This window comes from Eptatretus burgeri, chromosome 14, assembly GCF_056783735.1.
Source record: "Eptatretus burgeri isolate ZD-2024b chromosome 14, Ebu_testis_v1, whole genome shotgun sequence".
Classification (NCBI taxonomy): domain Eukaryota; kingdom Metazoa; phylum Chordata; class Myxini; order Myxiniformes; family Myxinidae; genus Eptatretus; species Eptatretus burgeri.
In genome coordinates this window covers 2,799,261-2,826,685 of record NC_140974.1, presented here as the reverse complement: position 1 = coordinate 2,826,685, position 27,425 = coordinate 2,799,261, and the positions used below count along the sequence as shown (strand labels likewise).

Genomic DNA, 27,425 nt, shown 5'->3' with positions numbered 1-27,425 from the left:
CAATCAGTGTCCATCTTACATCGACAAGCCCAGGGATGCACGCGCTCTCAGCTCTTGGGTTCTCTTACTGTGGTTCAACCTTGAAAAGTACTGTACGAAACACTTTGGTTAATATGCCATGTTTGTTTTCTTGTATATTAAAGTTCTGTAGTACCAAACATCTGATACTCCGCTTCCTTCACGAGTGTTTGTAAAATTGTAATTTGTTCTATTAATGGTAAAGTGTTAATTTGTGATTGGAATAAAAATATAGAGATTGAGTTGAAAGCAGAATGAGGAAATCATGTGAGCATTTCCACCGGTGATATTAGCGGATTCGCCATTGTGACCTATAGATATTACCCACATTACTTATGTTTGGGGTCAGCTATGGTAAGTTTCTTGCCCAAGTCCTTCACGAACCGGCTGTCCAGGCCCTTCCCGTGCATAGCATGGGTACCTCGCTGAGTGTATAATATTTTTACAGAGCGTTGGTGCTGCCAAGGTAGTGTATTGGCTCCAGGGTTATGCTGGGTGATTTGTAATTGTCTTCACAGCAGTCAATCAGGACAGGAATCTGCAACAGGGTGCCCTCGGTAACTCACATCCCCTTCACTCAAGGACATCGTGACATCTGAAATGTCTATCAACTCATGCGTGCAGACGGGACGCCCACATTAACGTCTATCCGAAGGACGGCACACACGTTGACAGTTTATAGCTGGGCCCAGATTCAAACTCAGGTTAGACTGCTCAGAGGTGGGTGTGCTACCTCTAGGCCAATTGCTGCCCCTTCCAAAACCCACAAAATATGACTATGTTGGACACCACCAAGCATTCACCCCTCCTACACGAACTAGTGCTCACCCTGACAACCTAACACCACCCGCTCCCTGCCCCACTAACCAACATCCAAATTCTACTACTCTATCCAGTAAACATCGACCTCTTCAGGCAACTGTTCCATCTTATACCTACCCCTCCCATCCACTACTGAACACCCACCCACCCAGTATGCACTCTTCAACTTCTTCATTAAACAACCTATCAATGTGGATGAAGTTAGAACAGCCCTCACCTCGGGAGAGTTCGAACTTCCTCCAGGCTGAACAGTTTACGTTTTGTATCCTCTTGATAAGTCAGATCTATACCGGGACCTGAAGCAAAATCGAATCGGCTTGTTCTTCTCACCTACCCAACTCATCCACCAAGTTTCGTCCAAATCTATCCATCACTTTTGGAGATATTGTGCTATATATATATTGTTTTTGGCCCTATCTCTCAACGGTGAAAAAAAAATCACTTTAAAAATTCTGATATCCAGATCCGGATCTTCAAAATCGAATCGTTTCGCCCTTGTCACACACCCAACCTGTACACTAAATTTTGGCCGAATGTGTCTACAACTTTTTGAGATATTCTGCTCACAGACAGACAGGGGTGAAAACATAATCTGCGTCCTTCTTCCGTGGCAAAGGTAAGTACACGAGAATAAAGTGTTTAAAGGTATCCCCTGTAGAAAACACAAAGCGCTGACGTTTTGGCCTCTACCCTTCTCTCAGACCAAGGACAAAGCCTGAAACGTCAGTGCTTTGTGTTCTTGAAACGTTTATTCACTTGTTTTTTATTCTCTTGTGCCACCAATGCAGACTGCTAGTGATTTGTTGGAATTAGCAACAGTCAGTACATTTTATAATCAATCCATGATGGTTACCTCTCATCGATACCATCTGTCATATCCCAACTACACTACCGAATTCGCACACCTACTCGCCACTATGTACCCCTCTCTTTTACTACCTAACATACAACCTTTACAGATCGCCAAGCGCTTTTACTCTCACCCACAATAATCCATCTCATGAAACCTCCATCGTACAGATGAGAAGCAAGAGCTGTTGAAAGACCATTGTCCTCATGGTTTTTGAAGCATTGTCCAGGTCACCGTTGTCCAGATCACCCCCTCCATTATCCAAGTCACCATTGTCCAGATCACCCCCTCCATTGTCCAGATCACCCCTCCATTGTCCAAGTCATCATTCTCAAGATCACCCTGTCCATTGTCCAGATCACACACTCCATTGTCCAAGTCATCATTCTCCATATCACCCCGTCCATCGTCCAATCACCATTGTCCAGATCACCCAGTCCATTGTGCAAGTCACCATTGTCCTGGTCACCCAGTCCACACATTACATGCTGTGATCATTCACGTGGCCCAATACGTGGTGGCAACGGATCTCGGATCACAAAGTAACCTTTCTTTTCTGGCGAGTTCGCACATTTTTACATCTGCGTTGGAATGACCGATAAACAAGACGTATCTTTGAGTAAATGTACGCACCCACACCTGGAGCTGAAACAATGTGAATTTTTACACCATTGATTAACGCCAACGACATCACAAGCGAAACCATCTGCCCACGTGCTTTTCAGTGATATTCCGCAGGTTGTGATGAAGGAAAGGAGATGGGTATTATTATCATTAGTATTTATTAATCTATACCTTTCTGATAATCGACCGAAACATTAAGTTGCATCACATCTATAAATCTGCACCAAAAGGTCTTGAGCTGGAGTTCCCCCATTCACCTCCTTTGGAGACCCGCCTGGTCGTTCCTCATGGACCCTCCATTTCACTCATTCATCTCCACTTCTTTCTCAGCCCCCGTATTTTGCACACACCAGCCCCTTAAACCACTGTCATAACAAGGAGAGTTAATTTTGAGAAACCACCCAAGCACAATTAACCCTTTATGCACACCTATTGAACACCGGTCATTCGGCCCTCATTCTCTTATGGCGTTCATATCTGATCTCGAACCCTCATCCTTACTTTTACTCTTAAACCTCCGCCTCGTCCCCGCCCGCCCCACAACACTGGACTACACTCTCCCTCCCCCTTTCACCCCAAGGGAGCTGCGGAGCCAGTGGTTCGAACGTGTCGAGCGGGGTGCTGCTGTCCCTGTCGGCCTTTGGGATGGCTGAACCCGATAGTGGTGTTCCACCGCTCCCCGCACGCTCACACCTGTGCGACGTGCTCCTGGGGGACATGGGCTGGCAAGCGGATGAGCGGTGGGTGCTCCGTGCGGCGATCCGTGCCGTGATGCGCATATTTACACTGGATCTCTACATGTACCAACTAGCCGAGCATGCAGCGTGCCAGGGTGTGCGACGCCAATTGCATCGCCAGCTGATCAATGCTATTCATTTGTTTGCTTCTTGTGGTCATGATGATGAAACGCATTGACGAGCTGTTCGATATACTGATATTACCATTGGCAGCACATGTTCCCATTCGGTCGCGAGGGGATCTCACAGTGACGTCACTTTACACGGTGACAGCGAGCGGTTGACTGCCCTGGGGAAACTGTGACATGCGTACTGTGTCCTTTGCACAAAATTAAAGTGTAAGCAACCACAACCTTCAGAGGTAACATGCCAATAGGGCAGGTGGTTTATTATGGTTTGTGGGTGCTGAGCACTGACACCTTTCAACTGACACCTCCGATGGCAGGTGACTTGAAGGTGCTACCTACCTTCATCGTGTGGTGGCAAAAGAAGCATCCTTCTTTTAATGGTTAAGGATTTCTAGGTGACCGTAGAGCTACAAACATTCGAGTAGACCTCGATGATATCCTTCGTTCCAACCTCTCTGTGCATCAGTTGACCAAACCTGACGGTTCATTGGTGGATATTTTTTGTTGTTGATACAAAACAAGAAGTTCCCATTGATCATTTCATCTTTTTCGCTCATCATGTGGAACAATCCCCTTTCCACCCCTTCAGAAAGACTATTATGGGGGAAACCACCAGGTGACACCAGGAATGATCTCCTACTTCTTAGTCTTTCCCACGCAATGTTGAGCATGACACCAGAAGTCATCTCCATTCAGGTCAATCAGCCATCTTAGCATCCAAATCGTCTCAACAAATATGTTCAGTACATGTTGGTCCCTTTTCACGGTCTTACACCAACAAGCCTTGGGACGTCATGTTTTACGTGTTACATTTGCAGGGACCCACTTCGTTGCCATGCGAGGAATTTTTTTCATCACTCATTCGATAAATATGTCTGACCCATCTCAGTCTCCTCCTCAAAATGAGTGGTACCCATTTAGCTCTCCTGTAGATTTCTTCATTTGATGCTCGATCATGGTACAGAACCTCCAATATTTTTACGAGGCACCTCTGTTGAAAAGCATCGAGCTCCTGCTGTCCCTTCGAAAGCTGCCAGGTTTGTGCTGCATAAAGCACAGTCGTAACGACTGCATCAAATTGTCTCATGTTTGGAAATCATTTCACATTCCTAAGGGTCATGCCTCCAATTCCTATTTTTGGAGTATTTGCCCATGACCCAACACACATGAATGATCTTGGTCTTCTCATTACTAATTTTAGCTAGGTCTTGAGAGCTCGTGAATTTAGATCATCATTACTGGATGAGGTGAACAATACAGCGACATCATCCACGAAATGTGGATCTGTGAAGGGAGTGCTGTTACACCAAGAAATACCAAATGATTCTTCACACAGTGATGTTTTCATGATGAAGTTGATGACAATTAGGAAGAGAAAGGGTGGAAGAACACATGCAGCCATGTCTAACTCATGTGAACAGGATGGGTGATATAACACGTACAGCCATGTCTAACTCGTGTGAACAGGATGGGTGATATAACACGTACAGCCATGTCTAACTCCTGTGAACAGGATGGGTGATATAACACATACAGCCATGTCTAACTCGTGTGAACAGGATGGGTGATATAACACGTACAGCCATGTCTAACTCCTGTGAACAGGATGGGTGATATAACACATACAGCCATGTCTAACTCCTGTGAACAGGATGGGTGATATAACACATACAGCCATGTCTAACTCCTGTGAACAGGATGGGTGATATAACACGTACAGCCATGTCTAATTCCTGTGAACAGGATGGGTGATATAACACATACAGCCATGTCTAACTCCTGTGAACAGGATGGGTGATATAACACATACAGCCATGTCTAACTCCTGTGAACAGGATGGGTGATATAACACATACAGCCATGTCTAACTCGTGTGAACAGGATGGGTGATAGAACACGTACAGCCATGTCTAACTCCTGTGAACAGGATGGGTGATATAACACATACAGCCATGTCTAACTCCTGTGAACAGGATGGGTGATATAACACATACAGCCATGTCTAACTCCTGTGAACAGGATGGGTGATATAACACATACAGCCATGTCTAACTCCTGGGAACAGGATGGGTGATATAACACATACAGCCACATCTAACTCCTGTGAACAGGATGGGTGATATAACACATACAGCCATGTCTAACTCCTGTGAACAGGATGGGTGATAGAACACATACAGCCATGTCTAACTCCTGTGAATAGGATGGGTGATATAACACATACAGCCATGTCTTACTCCTGTGAACAGGATGGGTGATATAACACATACAGCCATGTCTAACTCCTGTGAACAGGATGGGTGATAGAACACGTACAGCCATGTCTAACTCCTGTGAACAGGATGGGTGATATAACACATACAGCCATGTCTTACTCCTGTGAACAGGATGGGTGATATAATACATACAGCCATGTCTAACTCCTGTGAACAGGATGGGTGATATAACACATACAGCCATGTCTAACTCCTGTGAACAGGATGGGTGATATAACACATACAGCCATGTCTAACTCCTGTGAACAGGATGGGTGATATAACACATACAGCCATGTCTAACTCCTGTGAACAGGATGGGTGATATAACACATACAGCCATGTCTAACTCCTGTGAACAGGATGGGTGATATAACACATACAGCCATGTCTAACTCCTGTGAACAGGATGGGTGATATAACACATACAGCCATGTCTAACTCCTGTGAACAGGATGGGTGATATAACACATACAGCCATGTCTAACTCCTGTGAACAGGATGGGTGATATAACACATACAGCCATGTCTTACTCCTGTGAACAGGATGGGTGATATAACACATACAGCCATGTCTAACTCCTGTGAACAGGATGGGTGATATAACACATACAGCCATGTCTAACTCCTGTGAACAGGATGGGTGATATAACACATACAGCCATGTCTAACTCCTGTGAACAGGATGGGTGATATAACACATACAGCCATGTCTAACTCCTGTGAACAGGATGGGTGATATAACACATACAGCCATGTCTAACTCCTGTGAACAGGATGGGTGATATAACACATACAGCCATGTCTAACTCCTGTGAACAAGATGGGTGATAGAACACGTACAGCCATGTCTAACTCCTGTGAACAGGATGGGTGATATAACACATACAGCCATGTCTTACTCCTGTGAACAGGATGGGTGATATAACACATACAGCCATGTCTAACTCCTGTGAACAGGATGGGTGATATAACACATACAGCCATGTCTAACTCCTGTGAACAGGATGGGTGATATAACACATACAGCCATGTCTAACTCCTGTGAACAGGATGGGTGATATAACACATACAGCCATGTCTAACTCCTGTGAACAGGATGGGTGATATAACACATACAGCCATGTCTAACTCCTGTGAACAGGATGGGTGATATAACACATTCAGCCATGTCAAACTCCTGTGAACAGGATGGGTGATAGAACACGTACAGCCATGTCTAACTCCTGTGAAGATGTCTAAAAATCCATTCAGCCCATTTTCAGTTTTAACACAGCGTTTGGTATTTTGATACTTGTTTTTCATAACTTTGATCATTTTCTCTGCGATGCCATATCGCCCCACTAGCTTACACAAGGAGAGGTTCTCAACACTTTGGAAGGCTTTATTGAAATCAATTAAATTTATGGATAGTTTCTGCTGCAGTGCAAGGGAAGTCTCTTTCATTCTTCTGAGCCTGAATATTTGGTCACAGCAAGATGGAGCACTTGCAAACCTGAGCTGTTCTTTCCTTAGTTTTGTATCGACGTCAATGTCATGTGATTTTATGGCATTACTGACACCACTTTACCAGGGATGGACAAGAGAGTTATTCTTCTCCAGATGGAACAGTTGCATAAATGTACATTTTTTGAAAACGTAATAACAATAATAATAATAATAATAATAATAATAATAATAATAATACCGTTCATCTCGTCTTATGGTACAACTTCACAACGTACAGCATTATCTTATTAGTGGTGAGGTTGTGCAGTTGCTTGTTTAATTCTGGCCCACCATGTTTTAGCAGTTCTGCAGGAATTCCAGGTTCCAGTATTGTTATGTTATAATATTATTATTATTATTTTGTATATTCTATTCTATTCCAGGTGAGATGTTTGATTTCAGGAGCCTCACAACCTCCTCAACTCCTGCTACGGTGGTTTCACCTGAGTACATTATCAAGGTCGATACAAGTCGGCTCGTTAATCGAGTCCATTTCTTGTGCACGTTCAGATTGATCTAGAACCTCTTTAAAATGTTCTTAAACAGTTTGTAAGGTTTGACATCCTTTTGATTTGACAGCAGTGTTAAGACAAGACTGTTTCCCAGAAAGGTCTTTGACAATACGATAAACCGTTCTTGAATCATCCTTCGATGCCGCTGCTTCTGCCTCCTGTGTTTTTGTTTTTTTAATCAACCAACATGTGTTTATCTCTTTAACAACTCTTCTTTACCTGCCTGTTCAGGTTGGAATATTCTTCATTTTAAAATGTTCCTCTTTTCCTCAGTTGATGCTTGTTCTCCATTTTGCTGTCCTACTTTTCATTTTATCAATGATGTTCCATGTCTCGTTATCCATCGGTTTTTTTCCCCTTTATATCTAGTTACAACGGCAGCCTCGTGTACTACGTTTCTAAAGGTTTCCCATGTATTCTCAACTCGAGTATCCTCTAGATTCTAGAAACTGGAATCTGTTTTACAATTCAAGTTGGTCACTCAGAGCACATGGATTGATGCAACAACACCCAGCCTGTAAAATATCAGGGTGACAACTTCGAGTTGGTTTGAGAATCAAACTCAGACTGGATTGCTGAAATATGAGTATGCTACCTCTCAGCTATCCTGCCAATCCCCTTGCTAAAATGAAATGAATAATATTATTCATAATAATAATACTACTAATAATAACATGTCGTGGTACATTCGAAGTACACCATCCTCATGCCAAATAAATAAATCCTCCAGCACGCGACATCACTGGGGCATCTTTAGCGCCCAGCGATGCCGCCTTGCAGCACATAGTGTCTGAATTGGGAGGGAATGGTGCACAAGAATTGATTGATTAGTTGATTAATTACATAATGATATAAATGATAATCGTAAAATAATTAATTTCTCAATCAATTGCCAAATAGTACACCTAAACCACCACTGTTTCATCCAATTCTGTAACTTTTTGAAAAATAATTCATTGAAAAATGAATAATTAAATGATTAATTGATTCATCAATAAATCAAAAATACCCTTTATAGCCAAATCACTTGGTCACTGTCATGTCCAAATATCAGTTTCCTCGCTCAAAATATGCCTGAGATATTGCCAGGCTGAGAAATAAAATATATAAGTAATTAATAAATTGATAATAATGAAGTAATTAATTGATTAATTAAAAAATAAAAAATATCGTTTTGCCAAAGCAGTTCTTTACTTTTGTCCCCAAATTTCAGCTTCCGAGGTCAAAGGATGGCTGAGATATCACCCGGACAAACAAACAAAAAAACAAACAAACAAGAACAAGACGTCGTGCAGAGCACGATACTTGCAAAATCCACCCGCCTCTCCAAAGGTTTCCATGGATACATCAAATTGTCCATTTCATTAAGGTTAAAATTGACAATCTTAATCAAAGCTCAGGTACATTTAATGAAAATTGATTGTTTTTCAGATTGAGATTGATGATTTTAGAAGTTTAACCTTGAGTTGACCTTTGCCCTTCTGACCTCAAAAATAGTGGGTTTAAAAATTCAGTGATACACGATGCAATGGCGGCTTCATTTTCAGGTTAATCAGATGAAAATTGATGATTTTAGAAGTTTAACCTTGAGTTGACCTTTGGCCTTCTGACCTCAAAAATAGTGGGTTTAAAAATTCAGTGATACACGATGCAATGGCGGCTTCATTTTCAGTTTAATCAGATGAAAATTGACGATTTTTCAGATGAAAATTGATGATTTTAGAAGTTTAACCTTGAGTTGACCTTTGCCCTTCTGACCTCAAAAATAGTGGGTTTAAAAATTCAGTGATATACGATGCAATGGCGGCTTCATTTTCAGGTTAATCAGATGAAAATTGACGATTTTTTCAGATGAAAGTTGATGATTTTAGAAGTTTGCCCTTGATGTGACCTTTGACCTTTTGATCTCAAAAATAGTTGGTTTCCCAATTCATTGATGGATTATGCAATTTCTGTTGTACGCTACTTCTCAATTCCATATCATCTTGGCGATGCATGACGTCATTGTCGGGCGCCGAAGGAAGGGAGTACTCAGTTTTTACTCCGTTTGTTACTTGCAAAATCGAAGATTTTTCAACATATAGTATATAGATTTTTCAATATATAGTATATAGTATATAGGTCAGACAATTTTGTTATTCTGTTTGTCTGTTTGTTTGTGTGTTTATCACCTACGGATCACAATTTTAAACCGATCTTCATGAAACTTCACCACATGGCTGAGTTTGTCATCAGGAAGAAGCTGATTGTGTTTGAGCTCAAAAGGTCAACATAGGCCCAAGGTCAACACTCAACAACTTCGGTGGAATCTCTAAACTCCTCAATTTTCATCCGATTGACTTGAAATTAGAAGAGGATTTGCAAATCAGGTCACTGAATTGAACTAGTGAATTATGTTTGAGGTCAGCATAGACCAAATGGTCAACATCGGCCCAAGGCCAACAACTAAGATGGTATTTCTAAAATCCTCAATTTTCATCCGATTGACTTGAAATTTGATGCGGAGTTGCAAATTTGGTCATTGAATTCAACCACCAATTATTTTTCGGGTAAAATTTGTTTTACGTATTTCACAAGAATCGCACGACATCTTTGTTGTTGTGTTTTTTTTTTGTTTTTGTGCAGGATATCTCAAAAAGTTAAGGACAGATTCGGACGAAACTTGGTGGGCAGGTTGTGTGTGTGATGAGGACGAACTGATTCGATTTTGGTGAAGATCCGAATCTGGATCAAATAATTTTTTTGAAGTAATTCTTCACCATTGGAAGATACATAACACAATATCTCAAAACGTTGTGGACAGATTTGGACAAATCTTGGTAGATGAGTTGGGTGTGTGACAACAACGAATTGATTTGATTTTCATGAAAATCCAGATCCGGATACAATAATTTTTTAATTCTTTAAGTGATTCATTACCATTCAGAGATCGGGCCAAAAACGTAATGTGGCATGACATATCAAAAATGCATTGGGCCCGATATGTTTTACTGGATCAGGCATCGTGTGGCGGAAGTCTGTGCTCTACTGAGTGCTCTTCTCGTTTCATTATCCTTTCAAATCAAACTTAATATATAGAGTCTTCGCAAACTACTCCAAAGTGATAAAGGTTAAAAAAAAATGCAGATAAAATGTGAATAAGATAAATTGCACAGAAAATCAGATTATTCTCAGTTACATAAGTATTCAAACCCTTTCTCTAATTAACCCTAAATCACTTCACTAGCAAATTATTTGTTTGAAAGGTTACAAAATAAATGTAATAGGTTTCACCTTTATGGAATTAGTACTTTATCTTGAGTATCAGCCATGAATCTCATATACAAGCTGATATCAGCTTGTATCAGCCATGAATCTGAAACTGGGTCGGAAATTCACATTTCATCAGGACAATGATCCCAATCACAAAGCTAAAGCCACACTGGAGTGACTGAATAATAACAAAATAAATATTCTTGAAAATCCCAGTCAAAGCCGTGACTTGAACCCAACTGAACATTTATGGCGAGACTTGTAGATTGCAGTCCATTGACGATCCAGATCAAACTTGGCAGAACTAAATAAATATTCACATGAAGAATGAGCAAATATTTCACCACTCACTGTGCAAATCTGGTAGAGATCTACCCAAAGACACTCATAGCAGTCATTACTACAAAAGGTGTTTCCACCAAGTACTCACCTAAGGGGTTGAATACTTTTACAACCAGTGGCTTTTGATTTGTACATGTTTTTTTACAGGTATTCCTGACATGTAACCTCCTTTAACTATAAGTGTTTATTTTAATCTCTTCAGTTATTATTAATTAAAAAAAGTTCATTTAGAAAAATTGTTTCAACATCATTCATCGAAATGTGGAATTATTAGTAGGGGGTGAATACTTTTGCAGGTCACTGAATATGGGCATGTATCACCTGCGATCATGGACAAACATTTGTGTGACTTAAAGAGAACTCTTTTCTACTTCATGATTGCTGCTGAAATGCAGTTGTTACATTTGAATATGAAACAGCATCACTCTTTGTGGACTCTATTTTCTTGAAGGGCAGTGCCTGTTTATGGGTGTTGGGATTATACATTTCACCAACATCATATTCATATTGACAGCTTGTGGTCTATTCACCAGCCCATCACAGCTGTAACGGGTAATCATATGTACAAGTAAGCAAACCTATCATACTTAGTTTGCTTACTTGTACATATGATTACCCCACTAATATGATTACCCTACTGACTAATCGATTACACCTTGTATGGCCATGCAATTCCATTCCCTTATCAGTCATCACTCTTTGTCATTTGTTCAGTGTAAAAGGCTTGAAATGAAATCTTTGGTCTCTCTGAAAGTGTAGTGGCAGTGGAGTCAGTGGATAATTTTAAAATGGAGTTTGATATGTATTTGGAAGTAGTGGGGATAGGGAAGTATAAGGATGTTGCCAAGATTGTGTAGGCTTGATAGTCCTAATGGCCTCCTGCATTGAAGTTCCTTGTATTTCCTTATATTTAATATAAAAAATAATAATAAGAGGTAATATGGTGTACTCATAGAGGGGTAGAATGTACTGCCTACAAAACACCATGACAGCTTGTATCGTCAGTTGAAGATATCAAATCAAGCTCCTTTACCTTGGAGGAGTCCAAGATAGCCTGTGATGGGGTTTTTTGAATTTTTTTTGCATACATTGTTGAGGCTGTTATGAGAGCTAACACACACAACGCACAACGAGGGGGGAGGGGGGCAGGGACAAGAGGGGTGGGAGAGGGAAGGGCAAAACAGAGGGGAACAGAGACATTAGGAGATCTGTGGAAGGGAGAGGGATGGGGCGGGGTACACGGGGAAAACAAGATGGACACTACAGGGACTTCAAGGTCCTTACACGACAGGGAACTTTCAGAAAGGAAGGCAGGGAATTTGAAGTAGGTGGATTTGGGGTGGATTAACGGGGGTAGAAAAGATTGAGGTTTTCGATGGGGGAAGATAAGACGTTGTGGTGAACAGCTGTTTTGAAGACCTGGAAGGAATAATGGGATTGAAGAGGGTGTGGGAGTTTGTTCCAGATATGGGAAAAAAAGAGGAATGAAAGAGTGAAGGTGAGCATGATTCGTGATTTTGGTAGTTTGACCAGAATGGAGTTGCTGGGAGACCTTGAGCGCCCTGCGAAAATATGGGGGGGGCGGACATATCGCAGACAGCATGGGGGGGGGGGGGTGGAGAGGAGATGGTAGAAGACAGAAAGACCACCGACCTGCCTGCGGTGAAAGAGTGAGAGGCCCAAAGACTCAGCCCAGTTGGCGACTGGCTTTGGAGGCCAGGTTGGAGATGTGGTTTTCCCAGGAAATATCATAGCAGATAGTGAGACACAGAAGCTTGAAAGAATGACTTCTTCCAGAGGATTGTTGAGAAAGTAGATAAGGGGGGTGGGGGTTACAAGCGGTCTTTTCGGAGAGACATTGTGAGAGTGTGAGATTTGTCGTAGTGGCGCGTCGGTCCAAATATATATATATATATATATATATATATATATATATATATATATATATATATATATATATATATATATATATATATATATATATATATATATATATATATATATATATATATGTGTTGAAAGGCATGGTCCACGTGTTGGACCAGTTTGTGATTTTACCCAGATCTGCAGTGAGCGAAGAAGCTGCTGCTTGCCGGTCTGAGGGATGGCAGATGATACGGCAGAGGGTGGAGTCATCAGCAAAGAGCTAAAGAGGATTTTTCCAGAGAGTCGGAGAGATCATTGATAAAAACCAGAAAAAGAACAGGGCCCGGAATGCTGCCTTGAAGAACTCCAGCCTGGACAGGAAGAGGGGATGAAAGAACTCCATTTAGGGCCACACGTTGACTGCGACAGGAGAGGAAGTCTGCGAGCCATGAGTGGAGATGGCCTTGGATACCATCGGAAGAGAGTTTGGTGAGCAGGGAAGGGTGCCAGTCGATGTCAAAAGCACGTGATATTGTTGTAGGGCCGGGTCTCGGTGGCGAGCGCGACCACTAGGAGGAGCAGTAGAGTCGGCTCCACCGAACGCACCGGAATTTAGGTCATGACACTCGGATAAGTCCGAAGGTACGGGTCCCTTACAGGATCATGAATCGCCAATAATTTGACCGCGTGGAGTAAGGTTAATTGCCAACTTCAATATACCTAAATACCCATGCAGTCCAACTACTGGGGAACCACACCCTCGGCAGGCCTCTAGCGGAATGAGCCGTTATCGTGCTCGAACTGTGCGTAAGCCGAGCGGATGGTTACCGGGGCCTGTCGGTCCAAATGTACAACTACGGCAACGGCCTTCCTAATCCCCAATATGCACCATGGCAAACCAATGGCAGAAATGATAAAGAACGAGCTGGTACATTCAACAAGAGGGGAATTTATTAACAATAGTCAGGGGACGAGAGGAGCACGTAAGGGAAGAGTTATCCGAATATAGCAAGGCAAATAATGTACAAGGGCAAGATACTTAAACAATGTCTACTTATCAGACGGGGCCCACGGACACACACATGCACACACAAATACCCAGAAAGATGGACTTTATTGCCCCTTCAGTTCGGAGGGAAGACGAGCTGAGGGAAGAGAACGTGCTGGCTACCTGGCCGCATTCACGCGGCTTGACGTCCGCACCTTCCCGGAGCACCAGTCGCCAGGGAACGGACCAGGGCAGCTGAACCCAGAGGAGGCGAGACGAAGTGATCTCCCGTGATGAGATGGTCGATCTCTTGTAGTAATGCTCCAGACCAGACGCCTCGGATGCGCGCGATGCAGTCAGCGCAGACCAGACAGAAGCGCTTCGAGACACATGGGACGCAATCTTGACAACAACCACTCACTGGCTTTGGATGCCAGGTTGGAAATGTCTGAATTGAAATGTCCTTTCCCACAAGAAATGTCTCACACACGATGACAGGCTGCTTGGCAAATGCCACGATCTCCCTCTCTCAACGCTGATCCTGACAAACACACTCCTCTTTAGGAGGGAGGGGCTTCTTCTCCTGGCCACTCGCCTCCTGATTGGTCAGACCCATCGCGCGATTCCCTGGCCGTCTTCCATTGGACAGGCCCACGGTAGGCAGGGCAACTCCCACCCTTCTGAGTGGAGTCCCGATCGGAGGCATTTGTAGCTCCGCCTACTTCCTCACCTCCGACCACGTGTGTAATGACGATGGTGTTGAGTGGGGGACAGGGCGGGTGAGACACCCACTCCTTGCCGATTGGCAAAAGAGGGACGCCATGCCCATGTTAAACTCCGCCCACGCACGCGCTTGCTCGCCGGCGAGCAAAGAGCGTGGACAATACAGAAAGCAGAGAGTCGTTGGGGGTCGTTGGTTGGGACGTAAAATCCTAACTATAAAATAACTCCGCAGCCCACGTACAATTAATTCCCATTAGACTCAGGACGGGACCCTAACTAGAAACACGTACTTACCGATATAACTGATCTATAGGACCTGGCTGTTGTGTGCAGTAAGCTTCCAAATTCGTAACAATATGTCTAGGGATATGGCTCTGATTTCATGTCCGGCATTGGGGACCCCCATCCATTGTTGGGAGAGCAGAAGCAGCATATCCAGGGTAGAGTGACCTGGTCTGAAACCAAATTGATGATCGGAACTCAAACGATTGGAGAAGAGGAAGGATTTAATATCTGAAGCGATGATGGATTCCATAACCTTGCCGATGATTGGGAGATGGCTGATTGGTCTGTAGTTGCATGGATCTGTTTTTGCACATTTTTATTCAGGGCAGTGATGTTTGCTGATTTCCAAGAAGATGGCAGATGACCTTGAGCAAATGAGAGGGTGAATAGAACAGAGAGAGGGTGAACAAGAGCAGAGGAGAAGGCTTTTAGGACACGTGGGCTGATGCCGTCTGGACCGGTTGCAGAATCTGAGTCGAGGTTTGGCAGCAAGCTCTCCACCTTGTCAGGAGAAAAGGATACAGAGTCCAGGGACAGTTGGGTGTGACTGGGTAAGGTGGGTAGAGAAAGCGATGAGTTTTGGACACAAGATTTTGATGCAAACACCGAGTTTAGGCATTCATCTTTTCCACGTGCGGTATCAGCAGTGCGGCCATTTGAGGTAAGGGAGGGGATGGAGGGGGAACATACACCAGAAACAGATTTGATTAGATGCTACCAGGATTTTGAGGAGGGAGAGAGGTTTGAGAGTTCAGACTTGAGATGAGAAAGATGTTGTTTTCTGGCTCTCCTGAGGGTAGATACACACTTGTTCCGAACTTTATGGAAGGAACTGAGATTGCCCTCAGTTGGATTTGCTTTCCACGAGGCAAAGACAAGTTGTTTTAGTACAACTGCCTCGCCACAAGCTTCATTGAACCAAAGGCCAGACTTGACTCAACGGCCTTCAAAGCCTCACAGAGGAGTTTCACAAGAGATGTACATTGCACGTCACATGATAAATTTAGAACATGATTTTTAGAAAAACACTCCAGTGAATGCATATTAGTCACTCCAATACAAAACGAGTAGTACAGTACACTCGTACAATATTGTATATCTTACACTGCAGCAAATAAAATTATTTGATTGCAAATTTGGTTGGTTGGTTGCATCACTATATTACTGGGATGCAGATATATTGTTGATGGAGCATGCTGCATAATTTGGAGCATGAATTTCAAATTTGATGACAGCGCGAGCACACAATGGCCTACTCTTTTCAAAAAAAAGTATCCTGAGACGATGAGAACATTAACGTCATGGATAGGAACATAAATTGAGTTGACTCGGGCGACGACGCATGCTCTCACTCTTATTGTGGCATCACAACCAGGTTACCGGATTTATAACTCTTAAACATTCCATTCATCTCACAACGGCTTCATTCCAGCTGTAACCTCCATTGCCAACCATTTGAAGGAACACCCACTTTGAAACAACTTGTGCACACCATTACCTGATAGCCATGTGAGCTGCAGGATAGCAATTTGCAATAGGATGACAGTTGACGTGAAGATTCTGGCCAGTTGACGTGAAACCTTGCGCAAGACCATTCAAGAGTATCAGAATTGGTGATGTAACCTCTTCTTTTTTCATTTATACTCGATGTTACAAGTATAGGCCTCCATGCCTGGCCAGGAGGAAGATGAGATATAGCAAACAGTAAGGAGATACTTGCAGTTGCAGGAGAATATTTGTGTTTTGAATATTGTGACCAAGGATGTTGGCAAACAAGGTAATGAAATATGTAATGGGTACTGTACTGTACTGTAGTGTAGTGTAGTGTGCTGCAAAAAAAGAGATCTGTTGAATTATTTGAGCCTCAACTAGATCTGAAAAACAAAGGTTATACCTAACACAAACTCTTGTAGACGTGTGTTTACACAACAAAATGCATGATTACACCTTGATGTCTTGTGTAACTGCACTGTACCTCTAAACTTGTGTGTGAATAAATGAGAGATACAATATTATTTATGGCTAGAGTAATTGAGATGTCATGTTGTAATATGTCTATATTTGAAATGGAATGTAATATGTTAGAGATAAAGCAAAGATAAGAGAAACAGATGGATATATTTAACAACAATACATATGTGGATATATTTAACAACAACACATATATAGATATATAGATATATTTAGCAACAATGCATATATATTTAACAACAACACATATATATTTAACAACACATATATATTTAACAACACATATATATTTAACAACAACACATATATATTTAACAACACATATATATTTAACAACAACACATATATATTTAACAACATATATATTTAACAACATATATATATTTTAACAACAATGCATATATTTAACAAAACACATGTCCCTGTGACTGATCACGGACATGTTTCAGGCTCCGCCATGAACAATTGATCCATAGTGGGTAATGGGGAATAAGAGCCCCAACTCATGGGTTGGACTTTGAAGAGCATTTAAAACAGGAATTTGATACCTAGCAAGGGTGCTGGTGACGTTTACCTACTCTTTGTCAATGTCAATGTTTACCTATTCTTTGTTGCACCAATCTGGCAGTTTATAATCGTGTCAGGAATCAAACTCAAACCGCACATCTCAAATGCAAGTGTTGAACCTCTGAGCTCGACACACACACACACACACACACACACACACACACACACACACACACACACACACACACACACACACACACACACACACACACACACACACACACACACACACACACACACACACACACACACACACACACACACACACACACACACCCTTTTTGAGTTAAGTGGAATAAACTCGATTCATCACCTTCATGCCAGGAAATCACAAATGCAGTTTAAGATGGTGAGAAACAAACAGAACAAGAGTGAGAATTGCTTTGCAATACATGTTCCCTTACCAGTCCCAATGAATGCCCGGGAGATAAAAATTAGTTTGTGTTTAATGCACGCTCGAGCCGATACCGGAACCAAAATGAAGAAGAGGAAACTCTCTAACGCACCATGTTTGGGTCTATTCAGCAAAATTAAGGGAAAATCTTTTCGTTTACTGATAACATTTGCAGATCAGAAATAAATAAAGACAAGTAGGATAACAAACCGGAGATATAAATTTGTTTGTTTTAATACACGCCTGACCCGATACTGGAATGAACATGAAGAAGAAGAAACTCTAACCCACAGTGTTTTGTTCGTTTCTAGGCTTCACCTATTTCATATTGAAGCTCTCTCTTCTTTCTCCACCTCCATCACAAGTGCTTTGTCGTGTCCAATCATCAGCATTCTATCTCTATCTCTATCTCTATCTCTATCTCTATCTCTATCTCTATCTCTCTCTCTCTCTCTGTCTCTCTCTCTCTCTCTCTCTCTCTCTCTCTCTCTCTCTCTCTCTCTCTCTCTCTGTCTCTCTCTCTCTCTCTCTCTCTCTCTCTCTCTCTCTCTCTCTCTCTCTCTCTCTCTCTCTCTCTCTCTCTCTCTCTCTCTCTCTCTCTCTCTCTCTCTCTCTCTCTCTCTCTCTCTCTCTCTCTCTCTCTCTCTCTCTCTCTCTCTCTCTCTCTCTCTCTCTCTCTCTCTCTCTCTCTCTCTCTCTCTCTCTCTCTCTCTCTCTCTCTCTCTCTCTCTCTCCACCCACTTCACAAACGCCCTTCGTGTCCAAGATCATGTGACCATTTACATCACCAATGTAATAACAGAACACAGCCCTCTGGTGGAGAACATCTCATTGCTTTCACCAAGAATCAGGTTTTTCATCTGTGTCAGAGATTTTGAAATTTAGCATTTTTTTCTTGTCACTTGTTTTCTGATTTTTATTTTCTTCTTTAATTATATCCTCTATCCGTTGTTTTACTTTTTCTTTTCAAGCATTCAATCCATTCCGCCTACTTGTGGTCGTTTCGGTCTTTGTGAATCCTTTTCCAGAACCTTCTAGTTAATCAGCCTCACTGGTGTAATGGTTGGAGGCTTCGCTCTGAGTCTGGGAGGCGCGCGATCGAAGCCCGTCAGAATCATTATAAAGACTTTTTTAAATGGTACGTGCTGCTTCCTTGTTTGATGTTCAGCATTTAAGAAGGATAGAGGACAGACAAAAAAAACAAGAAATGGGCATAATAACCTAGGCAAAGCTGGGTGTTGGATTAATAGATAAGGGAGTTGGTTAAGATCTTGGGGTCCTGAGTTCAAGCTCTTGTTGGCCATTGACTTAACACCAGGTGGGGTTAACTAAGCCTGTCATCCTTCTGAGGTTGGTGAAATGAGTAACAGTCAGTGTAGTGGTAATAGAGGGCATTATTAAAGGTAACTCGTGTTATAATTAAAAGTAACATGTTATTATTAAAGGTAACTCATTATTATTAAAGGTAACTCCTGTTTTTATTAAAGGTAACTCATGTTATAATTAACGGCAACTCGTGTTATTATTAAAGGCAACTCGTGTTATAATTAAAGGTAACTTTTGTTATTATTAATGGCAACTCGTGTTATTATTAAAGGTAACTATGTTATTATTAATGGTAACTGATATTATTAAAGGTAACTCATGTTATAATTAAAGGTAACTCGTGTTATTATTAAAGGTAACTCATTATTATTAAAGGTAACTGATGTTATTATTAAAGGTAACTCATTTTATAATTAAAGGTAACTCGTGTTATTATTAAAGGCAACTCGTGTTATTATTAAAGTTAATTGATGTTATTATTAAAGGTAGCTCATCGTATTATTAAAGGCAACTCGTGTTATAATTAAAGGTAACTCGTGTTAAAATTAAAAGTAACTCATGTTATTATTAAAGGCAACTCGTGTTATAATTAAAGGTAACTCGTGTTATTATTAAAGGTAACTATATTATTATTAAAGGTAACTGATATTATTAAAGGTAGCTCATGGTATTATTAAAGGTAACTCATGTTATTATTAAAGGTAAGTATATTATTATTAAAGGTAACTGATGTTATTATTAAAGGTAACTCATGTTATAATTAAAGGTAACTGATGAAGGGCTCGTGTTTGATAAGTCAGCTGCACCTGACTTCCTCCTCTTACTGACCACCAACCCTTTCACCTTCTCATTTCCATTGTGAAACGAAGTATCCACTCTTGTGTAATGAATCTCTTTATCTCCAAGTTCCCCTTTGATCCTTTGCCAATCTGGCATCGCCTCTAATGTATAAAGTGCTGTCTCTTGCTGATGGTGATTGAACAATCGTTCGTTAAAACATCCACTGATTCACAAAGTTCTAACGATGCACAAATCCCATCAAGAGTAAAAATCCTCCAAAGTGAAATTCATCGGATCACGTGACGTTATTTCCTTTAGTCTCCTTCCATCCTTGGTGTGCACAAGACGAATCAAGGTGGAAATCTCAATGACTGTCCGTGCCGGTTGGCTTACACCCGACTACCAAATCCAAGGGTTTTCATTATCCAACATCCATTGCATCATTCCTGTCGATATGTTTTGATTGTGTCCATTATTAGACATTTTCATGGTTCGACTGATGGGTTTACGCACATGATGGCTAATTCCGACAATGTCTTGCGTATCATGCATTCCTGTCCGTTGTTCGAATCTCTCACTTATGCAGCTCCTAGTTGTGGCTTTGCATCACATCTGAGGTTACAGATACGTGCCACTTATGTCTTGCTCCCTCCCCCCCAACCTCCATCTCTTAGGGGTGTGATGGTTTTTAGAACATACCATGATATCTGTACTATCCACCAACCCGTACATCGGACAGCCAGCTTCAGAACTCTTCCAAAGGACGGTGTGCTCATTGATGTAACCAGTTATGAGTCAGGCCGGGAATGTTCACCCAGCCGGGCTGCCAGTGCCCATGTACGACCCCTTTAGTGCATTGCCCTTACTGGATGATTATTTCCCTTTGACACTTTCGTGGATACTTTTTGCAGTTTATCCACTTCCCCGAGCACAGACTTGTGACTACTTCAGCCAAAGCCATGCTATAATAACTGCAGCAATTATCTTCCTGCACGGTTGATGACGTTTCACACCACGAGACGTGACTCATTGTGATTCACAAACACCGAAATAGGAACAGGACAGAGCGATGGCTTGGATGGTGTAATTTGACCAGGAACTCTTCAGATATGCCACGAAATGAAACTTCATTGAGAAGATGCACTGTTATAACGGATTTCCTTGATTCGTGACCTTTAATGGAACTTACAGTGGTTCACTCTGACATTGTGAAATGATTAAATATTCAGCCAAGCAAACAGTGTTCCTTCATCATAGTATAACTGCTGTATACAGTACTTTCCTTGGGCAGATCACGCCGAGTAGTTGAGAAAAAATCACACATCACATCACCATGGAAACAATTGTGAGTGATAGACATCACCCATTAATAGATGTGCGTGCAGTCTACAACCGACATTCAAACATGACGAAATTAATAGACATATAGTCACAGCTTCACTGGGAAAGGAACATTGCAATGGTACATAATTTATAGATGTTCGTGCAGTCTGAAACTGACGTTCAAACAGGATGTGATTAATTGGCATATCGTCTTCACGGACTGACGGATGGCTTCACCACCTCACCGTGCTTTTCGTTTTTATATGGAGACTGTTTATAGATTCTACCCCCCCCCCCCCCACTCCCTCAATCCTTTGTGGATTACCACATTTGCAAAATGATGTGAATATCGTTTTAAAATAATAATAAAATGCTTAATGTTTAACATGTTTTGTTATTTTGGAATGGGTTAAATTCATCTATCTATCTATAATTCCAGCAATCTCTGTGTGTGTCTGTCTGTCTGTTAGTCTGCGACCGCCGTTTCTCGACGATCGCCGGTCCGATCTGATTGAAACTTGCCAGGAATATTGCCGGGGCCCCGCAGATGTGCCCTTTCGAGGTTTGATGTCAATCGGACGAGCGGTTCCCAAGTTACGGCCATTTTATTGGTTTTTTCAGTGTTGAAAAGGTGTATATGTGGCAGCTGAAGTGTCGTTCCACCTTTTCACCTTATCATGCCATTTTTTCTCAGAATAATGACAACAGCATATTAATAATAATAATAATAATAATAAGAGCACAATAATTGAATAGAAAGAATAACGTGATACAATGACCAATGTCTGTCAACCAATAACGACCTATATATTGTCTGCACCCAGACAGGTCACGGTGCTATGACGTCACGAATGACAATGCTTTTTCTTATTTTTATTTCTTAGTGTATATATGGCAGCTGAAGTGTCGTTCCAGGTGAGAACGTTCCAGGTGAGGGGGGGTGAGAGTGAGGGTGAGAAAGAGGGCGAGAGGGGAAGGGGGAGAGAGGAGGGGCGAGATGAGGGGAGCGAGGGGGGGCGAGAGAGAGAGTCACAATTCTTCTTCATTTGATATGACGTCACAATTGACGCTGGGGACCTGAGTATGTTTCCCAAGTTATGGCCATTTATGATACGGTTGGTCCAATCTAATTGAAATAATGCCCCAATCCAGTCGTCGTTGACGAACCTACAGTCTATGGGCGTATCATTGTGAACACATTTGAATGAGTGGCCATTTTTTTTCCCATATCATCCCTCTATATGGAGTACTAACATACTCCATGTATGTGTATGTATATCCACTCTTCACCCATTGGTTGGACAGCTGACCTGACGTCACCCACAATTGTAACTTGAAATACCGAGAACCGAAATGACCCTGAAGACCCAAAAGACCCAGAAGACGAAATTAATCCCCAAACACCCACAATACCCAAAAAGACCTAAACGACCCCAAAGAACCAAAACATTAAAAGACACTGAGTACCTAAAAGACCATGAGGACCACGGAGACCTAAAATACCGTAAGGACCCAAAAGACCCCAAAGACCCAGAGGATGCAAAAGACTCTGAGGACCCCGAACACCCAAAAGATCTGGGGGACCCAAAAGACCTCAACGACCCAAAAGATCAAGGGGATGCAAATGACCCGAAGACTCAAAAGACCCAGAGGACCCAAAATACTGAGAGGACCCAAAAGACGCAACGGAACTATCTGGTACACACGATAATTCTGCATAATGTAAAATTTGACTTCATGCAACCAACCCCCTCCCCCCCCATGCCCACACCTCCCCCTCCCCCACACACATACACACATAATCCCAATTCCTCAACCCCCCACTCCCAATTCTGTCCTCTGTCCTCTGTCCTCTCTCTGCCACCCCTTACTACCACACCCAGAATCTATGTTCCCCTCCCCCTTTCTTCAAATCCTCAAACCTCCTCCCAACCCAATGTCATCAACTCCCTCTCCCCTCAAAAGCTTCAAACCACTGGATCCCAACTCTGTCCCCTCTCTGCCCTCCCTCCCCAAAGTCAACTCTCATCCTCTCCCCCGTTCTTCTTCAACTCCTCAACTGCTCCAAATCCCAAGTACTCAACCCTCCTTGCAATCTCAGTATATCTGTCCCCACGTTTTACAGTGCAGTGCAGTATATCTGTCCCCACATTTTACAGTGCAGTGCAGTATATCTGTCCACACATTTTACAGTGCAGTGCAGTATATCTGTCCCCACGTTTTACAGTGCAGTGCAGTATATTTGTCCCCACGTTTTACAGTGCAGTGAGATGTTTTGAATTGTAAGCAGTAGGTATGTTTTTGCTTCCTGCATGGAACCCGGGATATTTTTTGGCCTATACAGAGCTGTCTGCTGCCTATACACCACCAAAATAAAGGTGTGCCTCAGAAGAATGCGTTGCATGTTTGAGACAAGATCACCCGTGGGGCGGGTACTCTGCTAGTAATCTATCTGTACATAAAAAGAGCTCGGCCTCGGCATGCTTCGTTCGTTCCTTCCTTCCTTCCTTCCTTCCTTCTGTCTGTCTGTCCGTCCGTCCGTCCGTCCGTCCATCCCTACAGCCGTGTGACTAAATGTATATTAGTTATGCACTATTGAAATGTACCTTTCGACCCTTTAGACTGCTGAAACCCTTTAGACCTTTGAAGACCCTCTAAGACCCTGGGGACGCTTAGGATGCAAAAGACCCTGAAAACCCCCCAAGGCCCGGATGACCTCCAAGACCCCCAACAACCCAACGACCTCCAAGACCCTAAATACACCCAAGACCCCAAAGACTCCCAAGCCCCCAGAAACCCCAAAGACCCCCAAGGCCCCGATGATCCCCAAGAGTCCAAAGACCCCAAAAATCCGAAAGACCCAAAAGTCACCAAAGACCCAAAAAGACGCTGAAGACCCCCAAAGACCCAAAAGCTCCGGAGACCCAAAAAGACCCGGACTAAAAAGTCCAAAACGACCCAGAAGTCCCAAAAGACCCCAAGGACCCCAAAAGACCCCTAACTCCCCTTAGACCAAAACACCATTTAGATCCGTTACATCCTTCAGACAGATTAGACATCTTAGACCCTTGACCACTTAGACCACTTGAATCTTCTTATATCACAAATGAAATTTCAAATAAATATAATATCACCAATATCACAAATATATTTGTAGAAAATAAATGTTTGTATTATGAATCGTGTAAATCATGACAACATCGTAAATCTGTGACGTCAATCTCTATAACGACGTATGGAGAGACGAGCATAGTGAGCCGAACCACGTTAGTGATGATAATTATAATCAGTTCCCATACAAGGAAGTTAGATACAGGAGGAGACCATGTCGGCCCATCAAAGCCTGTGCTAGTGTAGCCAACCTATGGTTGTTTGACGTACTCTATCCTTTCTAAATGCTGAACGTCAAGCAAGGAAGCATCCTCGCCCTGGATTCGAACCTCTGACCTCCCAGACTCCGAGTGGATGCCCGACCTCGTCGTAGTCTTCTTTCAGTTATTCATTTCTCACTCTTTGCACTCAATATGTCACTTGTTCTTCCTCATTGACCATGCTCCTTTGTGAGTTCATCCATTCATGGACTAACTGACTCAGCCTCCTATCTCTTGATTACCTCCACCACTGCAGGTGAAGGAGGTTATGTTTACACCCACCTCGGTCTATTTGTCTGTCTGTTTGTTTGTTTGTCTGTTTATGTACAGGATATCCCAAAAATTTGTGCACGGATCCAAATGAAATTTTGTGGACATCTTGGGTGTGTGACAAGGACAAACTGATTAGATTTTGGTGAAGATCCAGATTCGGATCTGACAACTAGAATTTTAAAAGTGATTCCTCACCATTGATATGAGAGATTGTGCTGTAAACGATATAGTCCTGTATGGCAAGATATTTTAAAAATGTATGGGGCCAGGTATGTTCTCCTGGGTCAGGCATTACGTGGCGGAGGTATGCGCTCCACCGAGTGCCCTTCTAATTATTTATTCAGTGATTGCATTGAGGAAATCAATCGCCTCCAATTAGATACAAGGGAGGGAGAGGCAGGTGGAGCAATGGAAGTTAGGGTGGGGGTTCAAAAGAGGAGATAAATAGAGTACAGAGTGGGGTTCAGTTGTGAGTGCATTGAGGAACACGGACGAGGACTCGCTTAAATTACACGTGTAGTCATGTGGCGAGATGATTCGATTCATGATCATCATGGGTGAGTAATGTTAATGTAAATACACGTGTAGTCATGTGGCGAGATGATTCGATTCATGATCATCATGGGTGAGTAATGTTAATGTAAATACACGTGTAGTCATGTGGAGAGATGATTCGATTCATGATCATCATGGGTGAGTAATGTTAATGTAAATACACGTGTAGTCATGTGGCGAGATGATTCGATTCATGATCATCATGGGTGAGTAATGTTAATGTAAATACACGTGTAGTCATGTGGCGAGATGATTCGATTCATGATCATCATGGGTGAGTAATGTTAATGTAAATACACGTGTAGTCATGTGGCGAGATGATTCGATTCATGATCATCATGGGTGAGTAATGTTAATGTAAATACACGTGTAGTCATGTGGAGAGATGATTCGGTTCATGACCATCATTGGTGAGTAATGTTAATGTAAATACACGTGTAGTCATGTGGCGAGATGATTCGATTCATGATCATCATGGGTGAGTAATGTTAATGTAAATACACGTGTAGTCATGTGGCGAGATGATTCGATTCATGATCATCATGGGTGAGTAATGTTAATGTAAATACACGTGTAGTCATGTGGCGAGATGATTCGATTCATGATCATCATGGGTGAGTCATGTTAATGTAAATACATACACGTGTAGTCATGTGGAGAGATGATTCGGTTCATGATCATCATGGGTGAGTCATGTTAATGTAAATACATACACGTGTAGTCATGTGGAGAGATGATTCGGTTCATGATCATCATGGGTGAGTCATGTTAATGTAAATACACGTGTAGTCATGTGGAGAGATGATTCGGTTCATGACCATCATGGGTGAGTAATGTTAATGTGAATACACGTGTAGTCATGTGGTGAGATGATTCGATTCATGATCATCATGGGTGAGTAATGTTAATGTAAATACACGTGTAGTCATGTGGCGAGATGATTCGATTCATGATCATCATGGGTGAGTAATGTTAATGTAAATACACGTGTAGTCATGTGGCGAGATGATTCGATTCATGATCATCATGGGTGAGTAATGTTAATGTAAATACACGTGTAGTCATGTGGAGAGATGATTCGGTTCATGACCATCATGGGTGAGTAATGTTAATGTAAATACACGTGTAGTCATGTGGAGAGATGATTCGGTTCATGATCATCATGGGTGAGTAATGTTAATGTGAATACACGTGTAGTCATGTGGAGAGATGATTCGGTTCATGATCATCATGGGCGAGTAATGTTAATGTGAATACACGTGTAGTCATGTGGAGAGATGATTCGGTTCATGACCATCATGGGTGAGTAATGTTAATGTAAATACACGTGTAGTCATGTGGAGAGATGATTCGGTTCATGATCATCATGGGTGAGTAATGTTAATGTAACTACACGTGTAGTCATGTGGAGAGATGATTCGATTCATGATCATCATGGGTGAGTAATGTTAATGTAAATACACGTGTAGTCATGTGGCGAGATGATTCGATTCATGATCATCATGGGTGAGTAATGTTAATGTAAATACACGTGTAGTCATGTGGAGAGATGATTCGGTTCTTGAGGGAGGCGACGTTCAGATGTTGAATAATCATATCTACACAGAGTTTAATACTTTTAAGCCTGAGGAGTGATTGGGCCAGGTGTGAGTTGGTTGTTGGACAGGTGTATTGGCAGGTTGTTGAGTAACTAGTGTGACAGATTCCCTGAAATGAAGGTTCACCAAAGTAAAGCAAAACTTGTTAGAATGAAGAACTAGTTTTGATGGTGAAGGACAGTGTCGCTATACGTTGGCGGACAGGTATAACAATGGATGAAGTTTACAGGACGCTAACTGAGGTGTGCTAACCACCGTGGAAAGCAAAGGGAACCTGACATTTTGGGCATTAACCCTTTGTCAGAGCAAAAAGAGTGTTGACAATCCATATTTTGGTCCGACGACGGGTTGATGTCTGAAACATCTGCTTCTCCTCG

The 27,425-nt window shown here is 42.1% G+C and overlaps 1 protein-coding gene across 7 annotated transcripts in view; it reads left to right on the top strand.

Annotated features, from left to right (window-relative positions):
* The first annotated feature begins 2,766 nt into the window (after positions 1 to 2,766).
* Positions 2,767 to 27,425, top strand: part of LOC147012567 (potassium channel subfamily T member 1-like) — a 116,502-nt gene continuing 91,843 nt past the window's right edge. For 3 of the 7 annotated variants that reach the window (XR_015050992.1, XR_015050991.1, XM_085853552.1), the window contains exon 1: positions 2,767 to 3,054. Coding sequence is in view for 3 of the 7 variants with exons in the window: in XM_085853552.1 (XP_085709678.1) it covers positions 2,960 to 3,054 (95 nt within the window). In the remaining 4 variants the exon portion in view is untranslated. Of the gene's footprint in view, positions 3,055 to 25,372; positions 25,453 to 27,425 lie in introns of those variants that run through there. The other 4 variants (XR_015050989.1, XR_015050990.1, XM_085853549.1 and 1 more) reach the window with 3 other exon arrangements.